At 37.8% G+C, this 14,016-nt stretch overlaps 1 protein-coding gene across 2 annotated transcripts in view; it reads right to left on the bottom strand.

Annotated features, from left to right (window-relative positions):
• Window positions 1-6,726: 6,726 nt before the first annotated feature.
• Window positions 6,727-14,016, bottom strand: part of LOC130917611 (zinc finger and BTB domain-containing protein 16-A-like) — an 81,089-nt gene continuing 73,799 nt past the window's right edge. Inside the window, exons 6-7 of one of the 2 annotated variants that reach the window (XM_057839204.1) lie at window positions 11,414-11,581; window positions 6,727-8,289 (exon numbers count right to left, since the gene is read on the bottom strand). In XM_057839204.1, coding sequence (XP_057695187.1) covers window positions 8,060-8,289; window positions 11,414-11,581 — 398 coding nt within the window. In that variant the 3' untranslated portion in view covers window positions 6,727-8,059. The remainder of the gene's footprint in view (window positions 8,290-11,413; window positions 11,582-14,016) is intronic. The other variant, XM_057839205.1, reaches the window with a different exon arrangement.

Here is a 14,016-nt window from a genome sequence, read left to right as displayed (position 1 = left end):
TTCCCTGGACTATGTGGAGTTGTCCAGGTCCTGAGGATGAAAAGCAAGCCCAGATCTTGACATTCCCACCTCCATGCTTCACTGTTGGGAGAAGGTTCTTTTGGTGGTATGCAGTGTTGACTTTTCGCCAGACATGGCGGTTTTGGTTGTGACCAAACAGTTCAATTTTGCACCTACATCAGTTGATGAAAACTCTTTTTAATTTAGTCTCGACAACACAACTGTTAAAAAAACAAAAAAAAACCTACTGAATTGATTGATTAGGAAATCAAGTTGAAATAATAGAAAATTCCAAAATGTTGAGGGGGTTCACAAACTTTTGAGCAGCACTGTATATATATATATATATATATATATATATATATATATATATATATATATATATATATATATATATATATATATATATATATATATATATATATATATATATACACTGTACCTTTAGCAGTTGTTTTTTTTTTTGTACAGTAAATCCATTGAATAAAAGATGGCAGCCAGACTAACCTTGAAGGAAGGAAATTAATTCTCAGATGCTACTTGAAGTATGAAAATGCAGTTCAAGTGTGAAAATTCCAAGTTATCAGCTGCAAAAGGGTGTGTACATTTTTAAAAATCTGAATAAATACATTGAACACACACATCTTTTTTTTTTTCTTTTGTGGGGGATGCGCTACTTCGCAGTTTTTCACTTATCGCGGCGGGTTCTGGTCCTCATTAACAGCAAAAAACGAGGGATCACTGTACTGTCAATGACATTTTTAAATGGACAATTTTATTTTGGCTTTAAGTCTTATTGTGAATTCAGCTCACGTACCAATAGCGTCTCTAGATTTTTCACCTCCTTGCAATATTGTTAATGATTTAAAACAAAAAGACTCAAAAGGTAAAATATTTATATAGAGAAATCACGTGACCAATGAAAAACATTATTCTTTAAAAAATGATAACGTTTAATTGAGTATTTTCATGGCGCTTAATACTAGTATGTTGTGAAGGTGTTGCATTCTTCTTGTAGGAAATCAGTACCATCTAGCGGACTAAAAGCGCAATAATGTAATTTTTTTTTTTACTGCTGGTTAATAAAATTTCCCCCCTAACAACGTTACATTTTATGTGATAAAATACCTGACCATCTTTCAAATGGATAATATTTTCACTTCTGTCATTTTAAACACTAACATAACTTCTATTTCAATGGAATATCCATACCATGCTTCTGGACAGTGTGTATATACAAAAAAAAGGGAGCGATTACTGGTGCACAACTACAAACACTGCAGCCTCGCTTTCATTGTCATTTTGTCAAAAAGTGAAGTTTTCCCCCGTTTGACATTTTAACTTAATGAGAAGACCCTGATTGCAGAAAGTAAGTAGTAGACACCATGGCACAGTCCAAAAAGTATTAGTATTAGGCAAACATAGGGTGGAGAGTGAGTGAAAAACCTACTGTAACTGCTGCCAACACTTGTAATTAAGAGGTCTGTCTGACTGAGCTTTGCCACTCTCACCGTGCCACACATGGCGCTTTGGGAGTCGCGCTACACTCATTTTGAGCTCCTTCCACATCTGGATTAAGACACAGGCCAGCTGCGGCTTCGGCACGGTGCCATCAGGGGTCAGCACAGAGCCTGGAGTGACTCCAGGTGTTTGCACATTACCCACGTGACACAAATAAACTACCGCCAAGGTTTGTAGCATGGGCCAGTAAAGTGTTAAAGGGGATCAATGGGATTTTCTACTGGGATGGTGGGTAAAATTGCGAAAGTCCCAATGTTGAGGTTGGATTAGCACCACTGCAGTAGTGACTGACAGCATTTTTCCCACCTTATCCCCGGATCGGATACAATCTCTGCCATGAGAACTAGTCCAAATATACAGAATAATTAGGAAAATCAAAGTAAAGACTAACAACAGGTTGGAAGTTATCAGAGTAAAGGAGTAAACAACTTGTTAGGTGTGGATTGAGATTGTCCAATTGAGGTCATGGATGATGTGACTGCTGACAAATTACAGATAAACTCTGAGGTTGTAGTTTTTAGAGCAATATCTGCTCGTATTCGTCCAAATCCTTCAAAACTCGAAGGATTGTCACTGAGCTTTTTTTGTTTGTGTGTGCAGTGGTGTATGAAGTACAAAAAAAAAAGTACCGTATTGGCCTGAATATAAAACGGCCCTGATTATAAGATGACCCCTTCTTTTTCAAGACTCAAGTTTGAAAAAAGACTTTTTGAACACCAAATTATTTTTTATACAGAAAATAATTACAGTACATCTGAAACAAATGATTATAACAATATATTTGAGAGAAAAAGCATGTTATTTTGCCTCATTCAAATCTTAATATCCGAACATTTAAATATGTAAACTAAAGTGCAATCACATTCGTAAATGAATGGCTTCCGGTTTTTGAAATGTAAATAAACCAATCTATTGTGATAAAACAACAAAATTGCAATAACGGCATTAACCATCAAAGTGAAGTCTAACTGTAACTATAGTCTTGAAACAATTCTGAAAAAGGAAAAACATTGCAATAAAATAATGCAAACTGGGTAATCTTGAGAGTAGCTGAGATCTGTCATGACGGAACATCACTTCAATGATATCTGGCGCCATCTAGCGTGAATGGGTATAACGTCTGGACCGCGAATATAAGACGACCCCCACTTTTTCAGTCTTTATTTTAATGCAAAAAACACTGTCTTATATTTGGGCCAATACGGTATCTAAGAAAAAAGTTACTCAAGTACAAAAGTACTCGCTTTAAATTTTGCAAGAAAAATTAACAGATATATATATATATATATATATATACGGGGTGCACATATTTTTTTTGCCCAGGTTCTCAGAGGAGGACCTGGAGATGTGACTTGGTCCTCATTGAGCTTGAGAGCCGACCCGCCTGATGCGATAAATTTATGACAAGCTTTACTTAGAGCCAATTAACTTTAATTATTAATTATATTAACAATTAATGCTTGATTAACATCAACTGGCACAACAAAATTGCCATTACTTTGAAGTGAAATGTAAAGAAATAAAAAGCACCAATTCAAAATGAAGGGCATTATGCGGCTCCCACATTTACTCCAAGCCTTTTTAAAAGTGGGATGTCCTCCTCATAAGACCTCATTGAACGTGCATGTTTAGCTTTGTAAAATGCGAGCAAAAACACGTTTGTCAGTGCATGTCGCTGTTCATTACCTTTATTCCGCCACTTGTCCATAGTGCTCAATTACGGTATAGTTGGACTGGGCTTATCGATTGTGCCGGAGGCATGAAAACAAAACAATCAATTCACAATGAGAAAAAACAAACAAACAAACAAACAAACAAAAGTAACGTGTAACTCAGGCGACAATTTGAAAAGTAATGGGAGTAAAAAGTACAGATACGTGCTGTAAAATATAGTGAAGTAAAAGTAAAAAGTACCACTTCATATTTGTACTCAAGTACAGATACACAAAAATGTACTTAAGTACAGTAACAAAGTACTTTTACTTTGTTACATTCCACCACTGTGTGTGTGAAAAGGTGGGATAACAATGTACACAATCTAATTGAGCAATCATTTCCCATGCCAAAAATAAACTGAGGGGAAATTTCCACAAGAACAATCAGAAACTGAAGATGCTTGCATTAGAATATTTGTTGAAAGTGCAAGTGATGTGGTGTTCTGTGTCCTAAATTATGGGAGTGGATGTAAAATACTGTATTAGTAAGCTTCGCAATGATCTGATGTGACGTTATCTGATTTTTTGATATTGAAAAAGGTCACGAGATATGACATATTTCTGACTTGTCTCTTGCTGTGTGATTTAAACCCTAAAATTGTTTTAAAACGAATGGCATATGGTTGGCCTCCCATTAAAAATAGATGCAACATTTCGCACACTGTGGGAAGGCTGAGTCAATTTTCCTGTAATACCTAGAATTAAAATGCGGTAGTTTATTATTTTTTGTGTAGTATTTTGATGGTATTTACCTTTTCCGATCTGTTAGAGTGGAAAAAAAAAACCTCAATGAAAGCCAATAATTCCTGGAAGCATTACGTAAAATGTCAGCGGCTAATCAAAAAGCATTTTTTAAAAGTTTTTCTTTTTAAAACTTAATCACTCCCAGTGAGTGATAGATGTTAAATCCATTTAAACTGTGTTGGCTCCCACTGAACGATCATGTAGCGAATGTTCGATCATTTGCAGCCCTCCCAGTTGAAATGGATTGTACATCTATAACGGTCAGTGGCAACGAATATGTTAAATTCCAATACTATTTTAGCCAATCGAATGCAAGTATGAATTGCTCCACCAACTCATTACCCATTGGCTAGCCATTATGCTATGCCACTATGAGAAGGATTGAACAGGTGCAGATTCTATGGAGTATACCTACCTGTATGCCTATTTTCTAAGCTTTTAAAGAAAATAGTGTTTATTATCTTTGTGTTTATTGGCATCTATGAGCTATATGCCTATTGCCCAACTGACATTAAGTTTGCCCTGGTAAGTGGTGTAATTTTTTATGTTTAAACATTTTCACAATTATTAGAGGCCTAAGAAATGCGAAATTTACGTACTTAAAGGGAAAGTTAAGAATAAGTTAAGAATAATTGAGTTAGCGATGGTTTAATTAGTTGGCAAAGTTGATTCTAACAAAGTTTGTGTAGTTTTTTTAGTTATTTGTTGGTTTCAGGGCTCAAGAGAGGCTAAAGTGCGAGTCAATTAGGCCAACTTAGCATGCCAATAAAAAACAACATATGCACACGTGAAAATCATGGATGATCCATGCAATCAATGGTGTTGGCTACGTTTTCAGGATAAAATTATTAAAACTTACCATTGCATGTCAATATTTGCAGTACGAACAGCAACACTTGTCATCCAGAAGCTCTATCACATCGTTTTTTTCACCGCTGATTTTTTTATGTCGTAGCCACCAGCAAGTAACCAGTTCATTATTTTCCTCGTTTTTCACAGGGAATTTGAGGAATCTTTCCTTTGCCCATTTCTTCTGTCTGTTTCCACAGCCTCTCAATGCACATTTCACCATGTTGTCGGCCGTCAGTTAACTCAGCAGACTGATGCTGCATTCGAGGAAGGTGGGAAGTCAGAGTTTCCAACCTCCGGTCTGAAAAAAATATCATTGGAACGCCTCCACTACTTGATCACTTACGAGAAGGCATGTTTGCTGGAGGTCAAAATGTCTTTTGATAGCTTCAATAGAAAACAACTTTTAGCGATCAGCCATCTTTGCTGTTTACATTCGCTTGGAAAGCTTTGAGTTCGCAAGTTGTTCCCACCGAGCGGGAAATGTCCGACATCCAACCATCCCTGAATGCAGCGTGTGCAAAGGTGGCCGAAGCAGTCCTCTTTCCATTACGCATCTAAAAAAAATAATCCTGCAGAATGAAATGAATTATGGCAGTTTTTTTGCGACATTGTTTTGGCCGCATGGGTGTTTTGGAACAATGATTTGCATTTTGAATTTAGTTGATTATATTGGATCTGTTCGTAGATCTGTATTGTTTTTTTATTGGCATGCTAAATTGGTCCTATTGACTCGCACTAGCTTAGCCACTCCGGAGCCCTGAAACTATCAAATAACGAACAAACTCCACAGAATTTGTTGGAATCAACTCCACCAACTACTGTAATTAAGCCCCTGCTAACTTGAAGATTAAGCCTAATGTCAAAAATTCTGAACTTCCCCTTTAAAGACTTTGACAACTTCATTTCATACATTTGAATGCATGTGATCAAACAGCAGACAGAAGAGACAAAATGCATAGAATAGTAAATTGTTTTAATCTTTTTTTTTTTTTTTTTGACCATGCCATCGAACACTGACGCGTACAGAGTTGTGCCTGATTTCACACTGAGAGAACACTTTCACACACGGGTGTTAAAAAGCTGCAATGAGGGATTTTACCGCACACATGGCAAGAACAACAACCCTGATTGGACACCAGTTCGACTTTTGACCTGGCCCTGAGGTAGACAGACATCGACATATCTAAACGATGCAAATCACAGCCTTCTAGGAAACATCAAATAAAAGGGCATCTGCATCATCACAACATGGAAAAATAAAATAAAAACAACAACAAAAAATACAAACATTTCAAACAAAAGTGCTCTCGTTCTTTTGGTCCACCGACTAAACTGGTTATAGTGCACGTTCATGTATAGAATAGATACAGTGAATGTGTGTCGTGGCATCGAGTTGCCAGGATGTGCTGTACATCGTCTTTTCGCCCAAGAAACACTTCAAAGTTCACCTTTCTTCTCGACAGTAATGCGAGTAATCGCCCTTGCTGGCAACTTGCATCAGAGCTTCAGCATCACAATCACAGTATGTTGCTTCCAGTTGCAATGTTCCGAGACGTGGATCACCTCTCGATTATGGGAGCGAGAAACAAATAACACAAACAGCACAGACCCACGTACTCAAGCATGTCAATGCTCTACTTAGAAAAAGAGGCACAAGGGAGCGGGGCCTTTTTTTTTTCTTTTCCAGAGACATATGAAACGCACACATTAAAGATGCATTTCAAATGATACCAAAATGTAAACAAGACAGCAAATTACTGTGATACAAAAATACAACATGTTTAACTCTACAGCCCGTGTTAGGCTCACACAGGGAACGTCAACGCAGGACTGCCTGTACATGACACATACACCACAATTGACACTAACCGCCACGTGTCTGGATTTTATTTAAAAAAAAAAAATACACGCACAAAAAAGCACAGCTTTTAATGTTCTATTTTTGTGAGTTCTGTGATTTATAAGACATCTAATTATAGACGATGATTAAAAAAACACATCAAAGCCTTATTGAGGCTCTTTACATTTTTTTCTTACACTGTTTGACCATTGAAATAGTGGTACTAATTGTGAGAAAATGGAGACCACAGATGTATAAACATTGCTTGTCAAAAATTTCGGGAAATGGTGCAATAATCAGGACATTTGGTAACTAACAACATAAATAGGAAAAACAATTACCGGCACACTGAATTGAATAGAAGCCTGCTACCTCAAAGCCGATGAAAAATCCCGCCATAAGAAGAGAAGATTAAACAGATCACGCTTTTTGAGGTCAAAAACGTGGCAGCCATTCAAGTAAAACGCGGCTTTAAACTAAAATTTAAAAAATTAACAACAGCAAGGAAAAACAACTTACAGAAGAGGGAGACCATGGCCTGGCCAATTATTTCTTTGTGGAATAATTGCAGTTAAAAACCTTTTGTTTAAGGTTTTTAATCAAGGCAGCCATTCCGAAATATCTTCAAGCCCAGAAAACTGCTACCACAAAACTGTGACCTTCAGCAATTATTCTTCAGTCTAAACTGAATTTAATTCTTAAATTAATTGACAGTTTAACAAGGCAAGAGCTAGAGGTTAAGCGATTATGCTTGTCATCACTGATTAGTACATTTTTTCACCACTACTGTTTTTGAGTTTTTTGGATGCCAAAGCAACAATCAAGCATCAAATGATTTCATTCTCTGTATGGGTCTTTTTTTCTCCCCAGAAAAGTTGTCACTCACAGCTTTTTTTTCTCAAGCAAAATTAAAGTGGACGTTTTGAACCAGCAGAAATGACTATTCTTCTCCGATTCTCTGTTCTTTGCGTTTTTGCAACTTCGTGTGACTTGAAATCTTGAAAAATCTACAAAAAAAGAAATTAAAAGAAGCAAAAGCTCCCATTTTTATGAAATTGTTCTTCTGTAAACTTGTCACCCACCACTTCTGTGTGGAATAACATAAAGTGTGGTTAAAAAAAGGAATACTTTAACTTTCAGACTCTTTGGGTCTCAACTGAAACAAGTGTGCCAGTCAGCCGGTGACAGCTTATGTTGTCTTTTTCCCACATTTTAAACATTTTCACAGTTTTAACATTTGTGTTCTAAAGACTCATATAGTCATTCAACTTTATCATTAAATGGCACAAGTCATGTCACAAATAAAATTAGGTCATTGTTTGTTTCAGCAATAGCAGGTTGCATCTCATAGAACGACGCCTCTTTACTTTGCATTTCCAAGACCTGCTCAGACATAACAGACGTACAGATAAGTTTTTTCTATCCTCCAGTCGGCCGGCACCTCCTCCGGTTTGTGACCTTTCATGTGCTTCTGCATGGCGGCCAGGCTTGGGCAAAAGTCCTGGCAGATGGTGCACTGGTACGGAGACGCGCCATTGTGCGTACGCAGGTGCTTGATCATAGCCGAGTAGTCTCTAGACCGTTGGTGACACAGCTTACACTCAAATGGTTTTTCACCTGTAAAAAACATTTTTAACAGTACAGTTTTAGACCTGTAGTTAACTCTCATTAAACAAATATTAGCTCTATGTGTCGGGGTTTTATGGAACGAGCATCCACCCGAGGTACGTAATGAACCGTGACTTGTGTGTATCGTCACACCCCTAATATATTTGGCGGAAAACACTCATGTGACTTGAAGTTCGCTCTGAGACCCCGAATTTGGCCAAATTTCAAAATTTTCCTATATGCATGTGTGATACATCATTGGAAAGCTTAAAATCTCAATTTTCTGGGGGAGAACATTTCTGAACAGGAGGGCATTAAAAAAAAAAAAATTAAACAGCAAAACCCTGACTAGAGGTGAGAGAGCACGTGAGAGCATAATTAAAGACGACATGATTTTAACTAGATATTATCGCGTACTTACCTTGTTTCGATCCAAAACCTCCATGTAGCATGCATCATCGAGTGTTAAGACAAAGATGTGAATGGCCACAGCCGGATTTTGGGGGGATTTTATGGGTGAAACATGGTAATATAACAAATGTCGCGATGCAGAATTTGCAGACATCAAGGAGTGGTCGAGATGTTCTTTTTCATTTATTTACCCGTTTAAACGTTTTTTTTTGTTTGCTTTTTTTTCAATTTTTCTTTGTTTAGATCGATTATTTATCGTCTAAAATATTGGGGGAAAAATACAAGTAAGTGATAGTTATGAGGTAGATATCTGTGACTTTTTTTCATTGTGACATAATTTGTTTAAAAGTTTAAAATATGCGAGTAAATATTTTAAAATATATTTTTTTGTAAACGAAATATTAGACATCAATGAATGATTCTAAGCTAAAAATGACAAACATTTCGAATAATAAATATAATTTCTTACCCTCTTTTTATGGCTGGGTTGAAACAAGCGGTGCGCGACATCTGTAAACGGGGGTCTCCAGGGTAAAACGGACAAATTAAAAATAGTTCAGGGGCTTAATACGCTTTGAATCTGCATATGAACATATTGCTCTATCAAACACAACAGTTCTTTTGGCTTAAAATACAGCAGTTAATTTTAAAGAGGGGTGCAAGCAAACTGCTTTTTCAGCCTTGTCTGTGTTTTCCGTCATTTTTTCAATACGCAGGTGATGCTCTTAATCTCCTGCCTCCCCTGTCTTTGCTCTAGTTGTTTTGATTATAAAACCACACAAAGTTCATGGATACGTCATTAAAGAAAAGTTTATAGCAAGTGACTATTTTTGGTAATAAAAAAACAAACTATTATTACATTGTAGAGTCTACAAGGAAATGCCAAACTGGTGACGATAATGCACACTCAGCAGGAAAACAGTCCATTATTTTGATTCAATTGTACCCACCTGTACGCCACGAACTGTATGTAAAAAAAAAAAAAAGTTGCCATGAGTTTAAGATGACGCTCGGCACGCTAAATGATAATGCTAATGAGAACGAAAATGTTATGCTAACGTTCCAAGCCACTTAGCCAATCATCATCGCGTTTGCAACAGCGTCACTACCCCCTTCCTTTCTCCTCCTTCCTGCTCTGCACTCTCCAGGGCAGGCAGGCAGGCGGTTCTGTGACAAAATCAGACAACTCGCGCTTCATTCAACCAAATTGTAGTAACTCACCCCTTCACATCCTCAGTAACACTAACTACAAAGATGGTAGAAGTAATTAGTTAGATTACTCGCTAGTGAAAAAAAAAAACGCCATTAGAAGCGCCGTTATACTCTAACGCTGTTATTAGCAACGCAGAATATATGTTTATAAGTCTAAACAAGGGTTCAGTATGGCCTTAATATTAGGCAATAAGACATTTATATTTCATAGGTCATAGGGCCCAGGAATCTTAACCTATCCAGTGTGTTTGTGTCCAATCCAAATTCATTTTTTGCTTCAATACAAATGGAATATTCTAAAATATGTTCCTCAACAATCATTACTTTCTTGGGAATCTGAGTTATCTGAACTGTAAAGGGTCCCAGTCGAGATTACCCATTAGGCGGTTTCTGTCAATCGCTGCCATACTGCCATGTTGGGAAGAAAGGATTGATTTTTTTAACACATGGACATGCATGCTATGCTATAAGGATATGATTTTTTTAACGATTTATTTGTGCGATACATATGCAAAAGATTTGAACACCTGTCCATCAGCTAGAATAGAAAGAATAGAATAGAAAGACGTGTTAGTCAACCTATTAAAAGTCTACCTCCTTGTCATGTATTATCCTAAATCAGATGCACTTGTTTGAGGCCGATAGCAGCATAAAGACACCTGTCCACCTCATACAATCAGCAAGACGAACTTGTAACATGGTAAAGACCAGGGGTCAGCAACCCTGGTCCTTGATTGCCACTATCCAGCTTGTTTTCCATGTCTCCCTCCTTTAACACACCTTTGAAGACTTTTGAAGATTTTAGCAAATATAATAATACCTTGCACAAAAAATATGCCCACATGGATGGGTAATAATATAATCAATTACTCCTACAATATTCACAAATGCAATGGAGTTGTAGACAGTTGCAATTGTAATTTGGTCAAATCTAAATACTTACATGAAAACCTAGTAATGATTATTTTGTTTTAAAGCTACATCAGATAAAAAAAAATATTTTTCACTTGTATTCATTTTGCTGCAGTTGTCTTGACCAATTATTTGTCTAAAACCATTTTAAAGTGTATGTTTCATCTTTCAGCTATGCTGCCCCTTCTGTATGGAATGAGCCACAAAAACCCCTAAAATTACAGGGTCTGGTGTCACTTGGTTTTTAAGGCTCTTCTAAAAGACTAGGAAGCAAGTATATTTGGCTGTAGATGCTATAACTGCTGATTTTTTTTTAAATATTATTAATTTGTGAACTGTTTTTTGTGCTTGTTTTTAACTGTGTTTGTTTGTGCAACTCTGTATTTGTGCTGTTGCCTGTCTTGGCCAGGAGTCTCTGGTGAAAGGGATTTTTAATCTTAACGAGACTTTATCTGGTTAAAAAAGGTTAAATAAAAAAATTAATTAAACGTATTTTGTATGTGTAATCTGAATGACTACTTCCAGTGTCAAGTGTTGGTGAAACTGGGAATTGTAAGCGTTCCCGACAATGGCATAAACTCTTACCCTCAGCTCTCACCTGTATGTACACGGTAGTGCGTCTCGAGCTGGTGTTTGAGGCTAAAGCGTTTCCCGCAGCTGTTGCACTCGTAGGGCTTCTCTCCCGTGTGGATGCGTTTGTGACCCCTCAGGGTGCCATCGTCTCGGAAGCAGCTCCCACAGAACTCGCACTCGAATGGGTGATCGCCTTAAAATCAAAACGGCACACAGACACACACGAAAACTCATGTCGTGTCAGCACAATAGCCTCCACCGCGAAGCGGCACATTGTCTCATCAGGCGAGATTTATCCTTGGCACGACACGCCGGGTTGCATATGGAGCCGTGTCCGAATAGTCCAAACAGACACATGTGCCGTCGCACGTTGCTAATATTGTGACACGAGGACACTGTTCTCAAGGGTTCGCTAATGGCTAATAAAAGCCCTCTAGACGTGTGCTGCTCTCGCCTCTATACTGTAGTTAATCTATTTCTCTCCTCGGCTGATGCCTTGACTCATCTCCAATGACCTATGTGCCTCATTATCTCAGTGTCCACAGCAACAGCCAAGGCCCAGGATACATGGCCCTCCTCATTACGAGCCAATTCTCCCCCAATATATGCTCCGACCCACCCACCACCCTGCATTGACATTTACAAAATGTTACTTCCAAGCAGAATGGCATACAAACAAGATACGCTGTCATGGCCAAAACTCCCCTCACTTCTGTCTCTTCACATCAATTATGTATTCCTCTCGTCTAGACGTCAAGCCTTCCTGACAGCTGAGAGTGTTATTTAAGGTAAGAGAAGAAAGGGGGACATCTCCTCGGCAAATATCGCTCCGTTTCTCGCGGCACTAAAACTCACCCTGGCTAGAACACACAAGACAAGTCATTTCCATTTGCTTTTCCTTCAATATTTATTTGGGTTCCCTCTATTGCTTCGCGTGAACCACACTGGAACTGACAGCCGTGAATTTGCACAAGCCCCCGACGGCTGTCTAAGAACCCAAAAATATAAACACGGTGAAATTGCCCAAAATAAACACCGGCCATAACGGTACAGTGCTGTCACAGCAGAGGTGAGTCATCTAAAGCAGAAGAAGGCCAGGAGATGATGCGTGCTAATCAATTAACAGAAGAAATTGAGTCATATACAAAGAGTACGTGCAGCTGTCTGTAATGCCACAGTTTCAGTTTTGTGAGTCACTTTGATGGAGAAATCATTGGAGTTCATGTTTATTAAAGTAGAACTTCAGTGTAAGTGATGAAACTTGGGAGTTCAAGCAACAATTTTGTGGGGAAAATTGCCCTGAACAAATCAGACAAAAATACCTTCTTGTCATTTTTTGCTTTGGGAAGCTGCCCTCGAAGGGTACCAGTGATGGCATATCATACAGAGTAGCTGTTTAGTGATAAACATAGAACAGGAAATTGAAATCTAATCAGTAGAATATTACATTGTCAAATGCACTTGTATCTTTGTTACTAGTTAGCTTTTCTGAAGCTACTTATTTAGGGTGACCAAACGTCCTCTTTTGCCTGGACAAATCCTACTTTCACGTAGTATCCTCGTCGTCTGAGCGGGTTTTATGAATTCATAAAAATGTCCGGTTTTTATGATTTTTCACGGGACTAATTTGAAGAGAATCCCTCCAGCCGCTGGGTGGCAGCGCCTGCCTACGATGACACGGCTCCTAGTAGTAGGGAGGGAAGGAGTAGTTCTTCTTGTTTTTGTTGGCAGTTTACCCCTATCGTTAGGCATTACCGCCATCTACTGGGTTGACGATTGGGCCACAAAGCCTGCCCAGTTGTTAAGTTTTTTTCGAATAAATACGTATATAATGGCAACTGTTGACTTCTGTCGGAGCTTTAACTGTAAAATCCCGTTTGGTGTCGCATCGTTGCACTGCCAATGACTGTAAACTTTTATAGCAAGATTTGATTTTTGCCTCAGCTAGCTATCAGTAAGCTAAACCACACTAGGCGCTATGGGAAACGTAGTTTTGAACTGCTACGTTTGGAAACATGCTGGTTGAATAGTTTGTCAGTTTATTTCGGTTGCTGTTTGTGTGCAATCTAGAACATTGAATGAGAATATCAATTGAATGGGAATAACAATTTGTCAAGGACAATTGTCGTGATAGTAATTTAAAATGTTTAGTTGTGTATGCATTTTATATACATATATATATATATATATATATATATATATATATATATATATATATATATATATATATATATATATATATACATATATATATATATATATATATATACAGTGCCTTGCAAAAGTATTCGGCCCCCCTTGAACCTTGCAACCTTTCGCCACATTTCAGGCTTCAAACATAAAGATATAAAAATTTAATTTTTTGTCAAGAATCAACAACAAGTGGGACACAATCGTGAAGTGGAACAAAATTTATTGGATGATTTAAACTTTTTTAACAAATAAAAAACTGAAATGTGGGGCGTGCAATATTATTCGGCCCCCTTGCGTTAATACTTTGTAGCGCCACCTTTTGCTCCAATTACAGCTGCAAGTCACTTGGGGTATGTTTCTATCAGTTTTGCACATCGAGAAACTGACATTCTTGCCCATTCTTCCTTGCAAAACAGCTCGAGCTCAGTGAGGTTG

The sequence above is a fragment of the Corythoichthys intestinalis genome, chromosome 6, assembly GCF_030265065.1.
Source record: "Corythoichthys intestinalis isolate RoL2023-P3 chromosome 6, ASM3026506v1, whole genome shotgun sequence".
Lineage (NCBI taxonomy): Eukaryota > Metazoa > Chordata > Actinopteri > Syngnathiformes > Syngnathidae > Corythoichthys > Corythoichthys intestinalis.
Note: the sequence above shows the minus strand (reverse complement) of the source record. Positions and strands in the feature narration are given on the sequence as shown.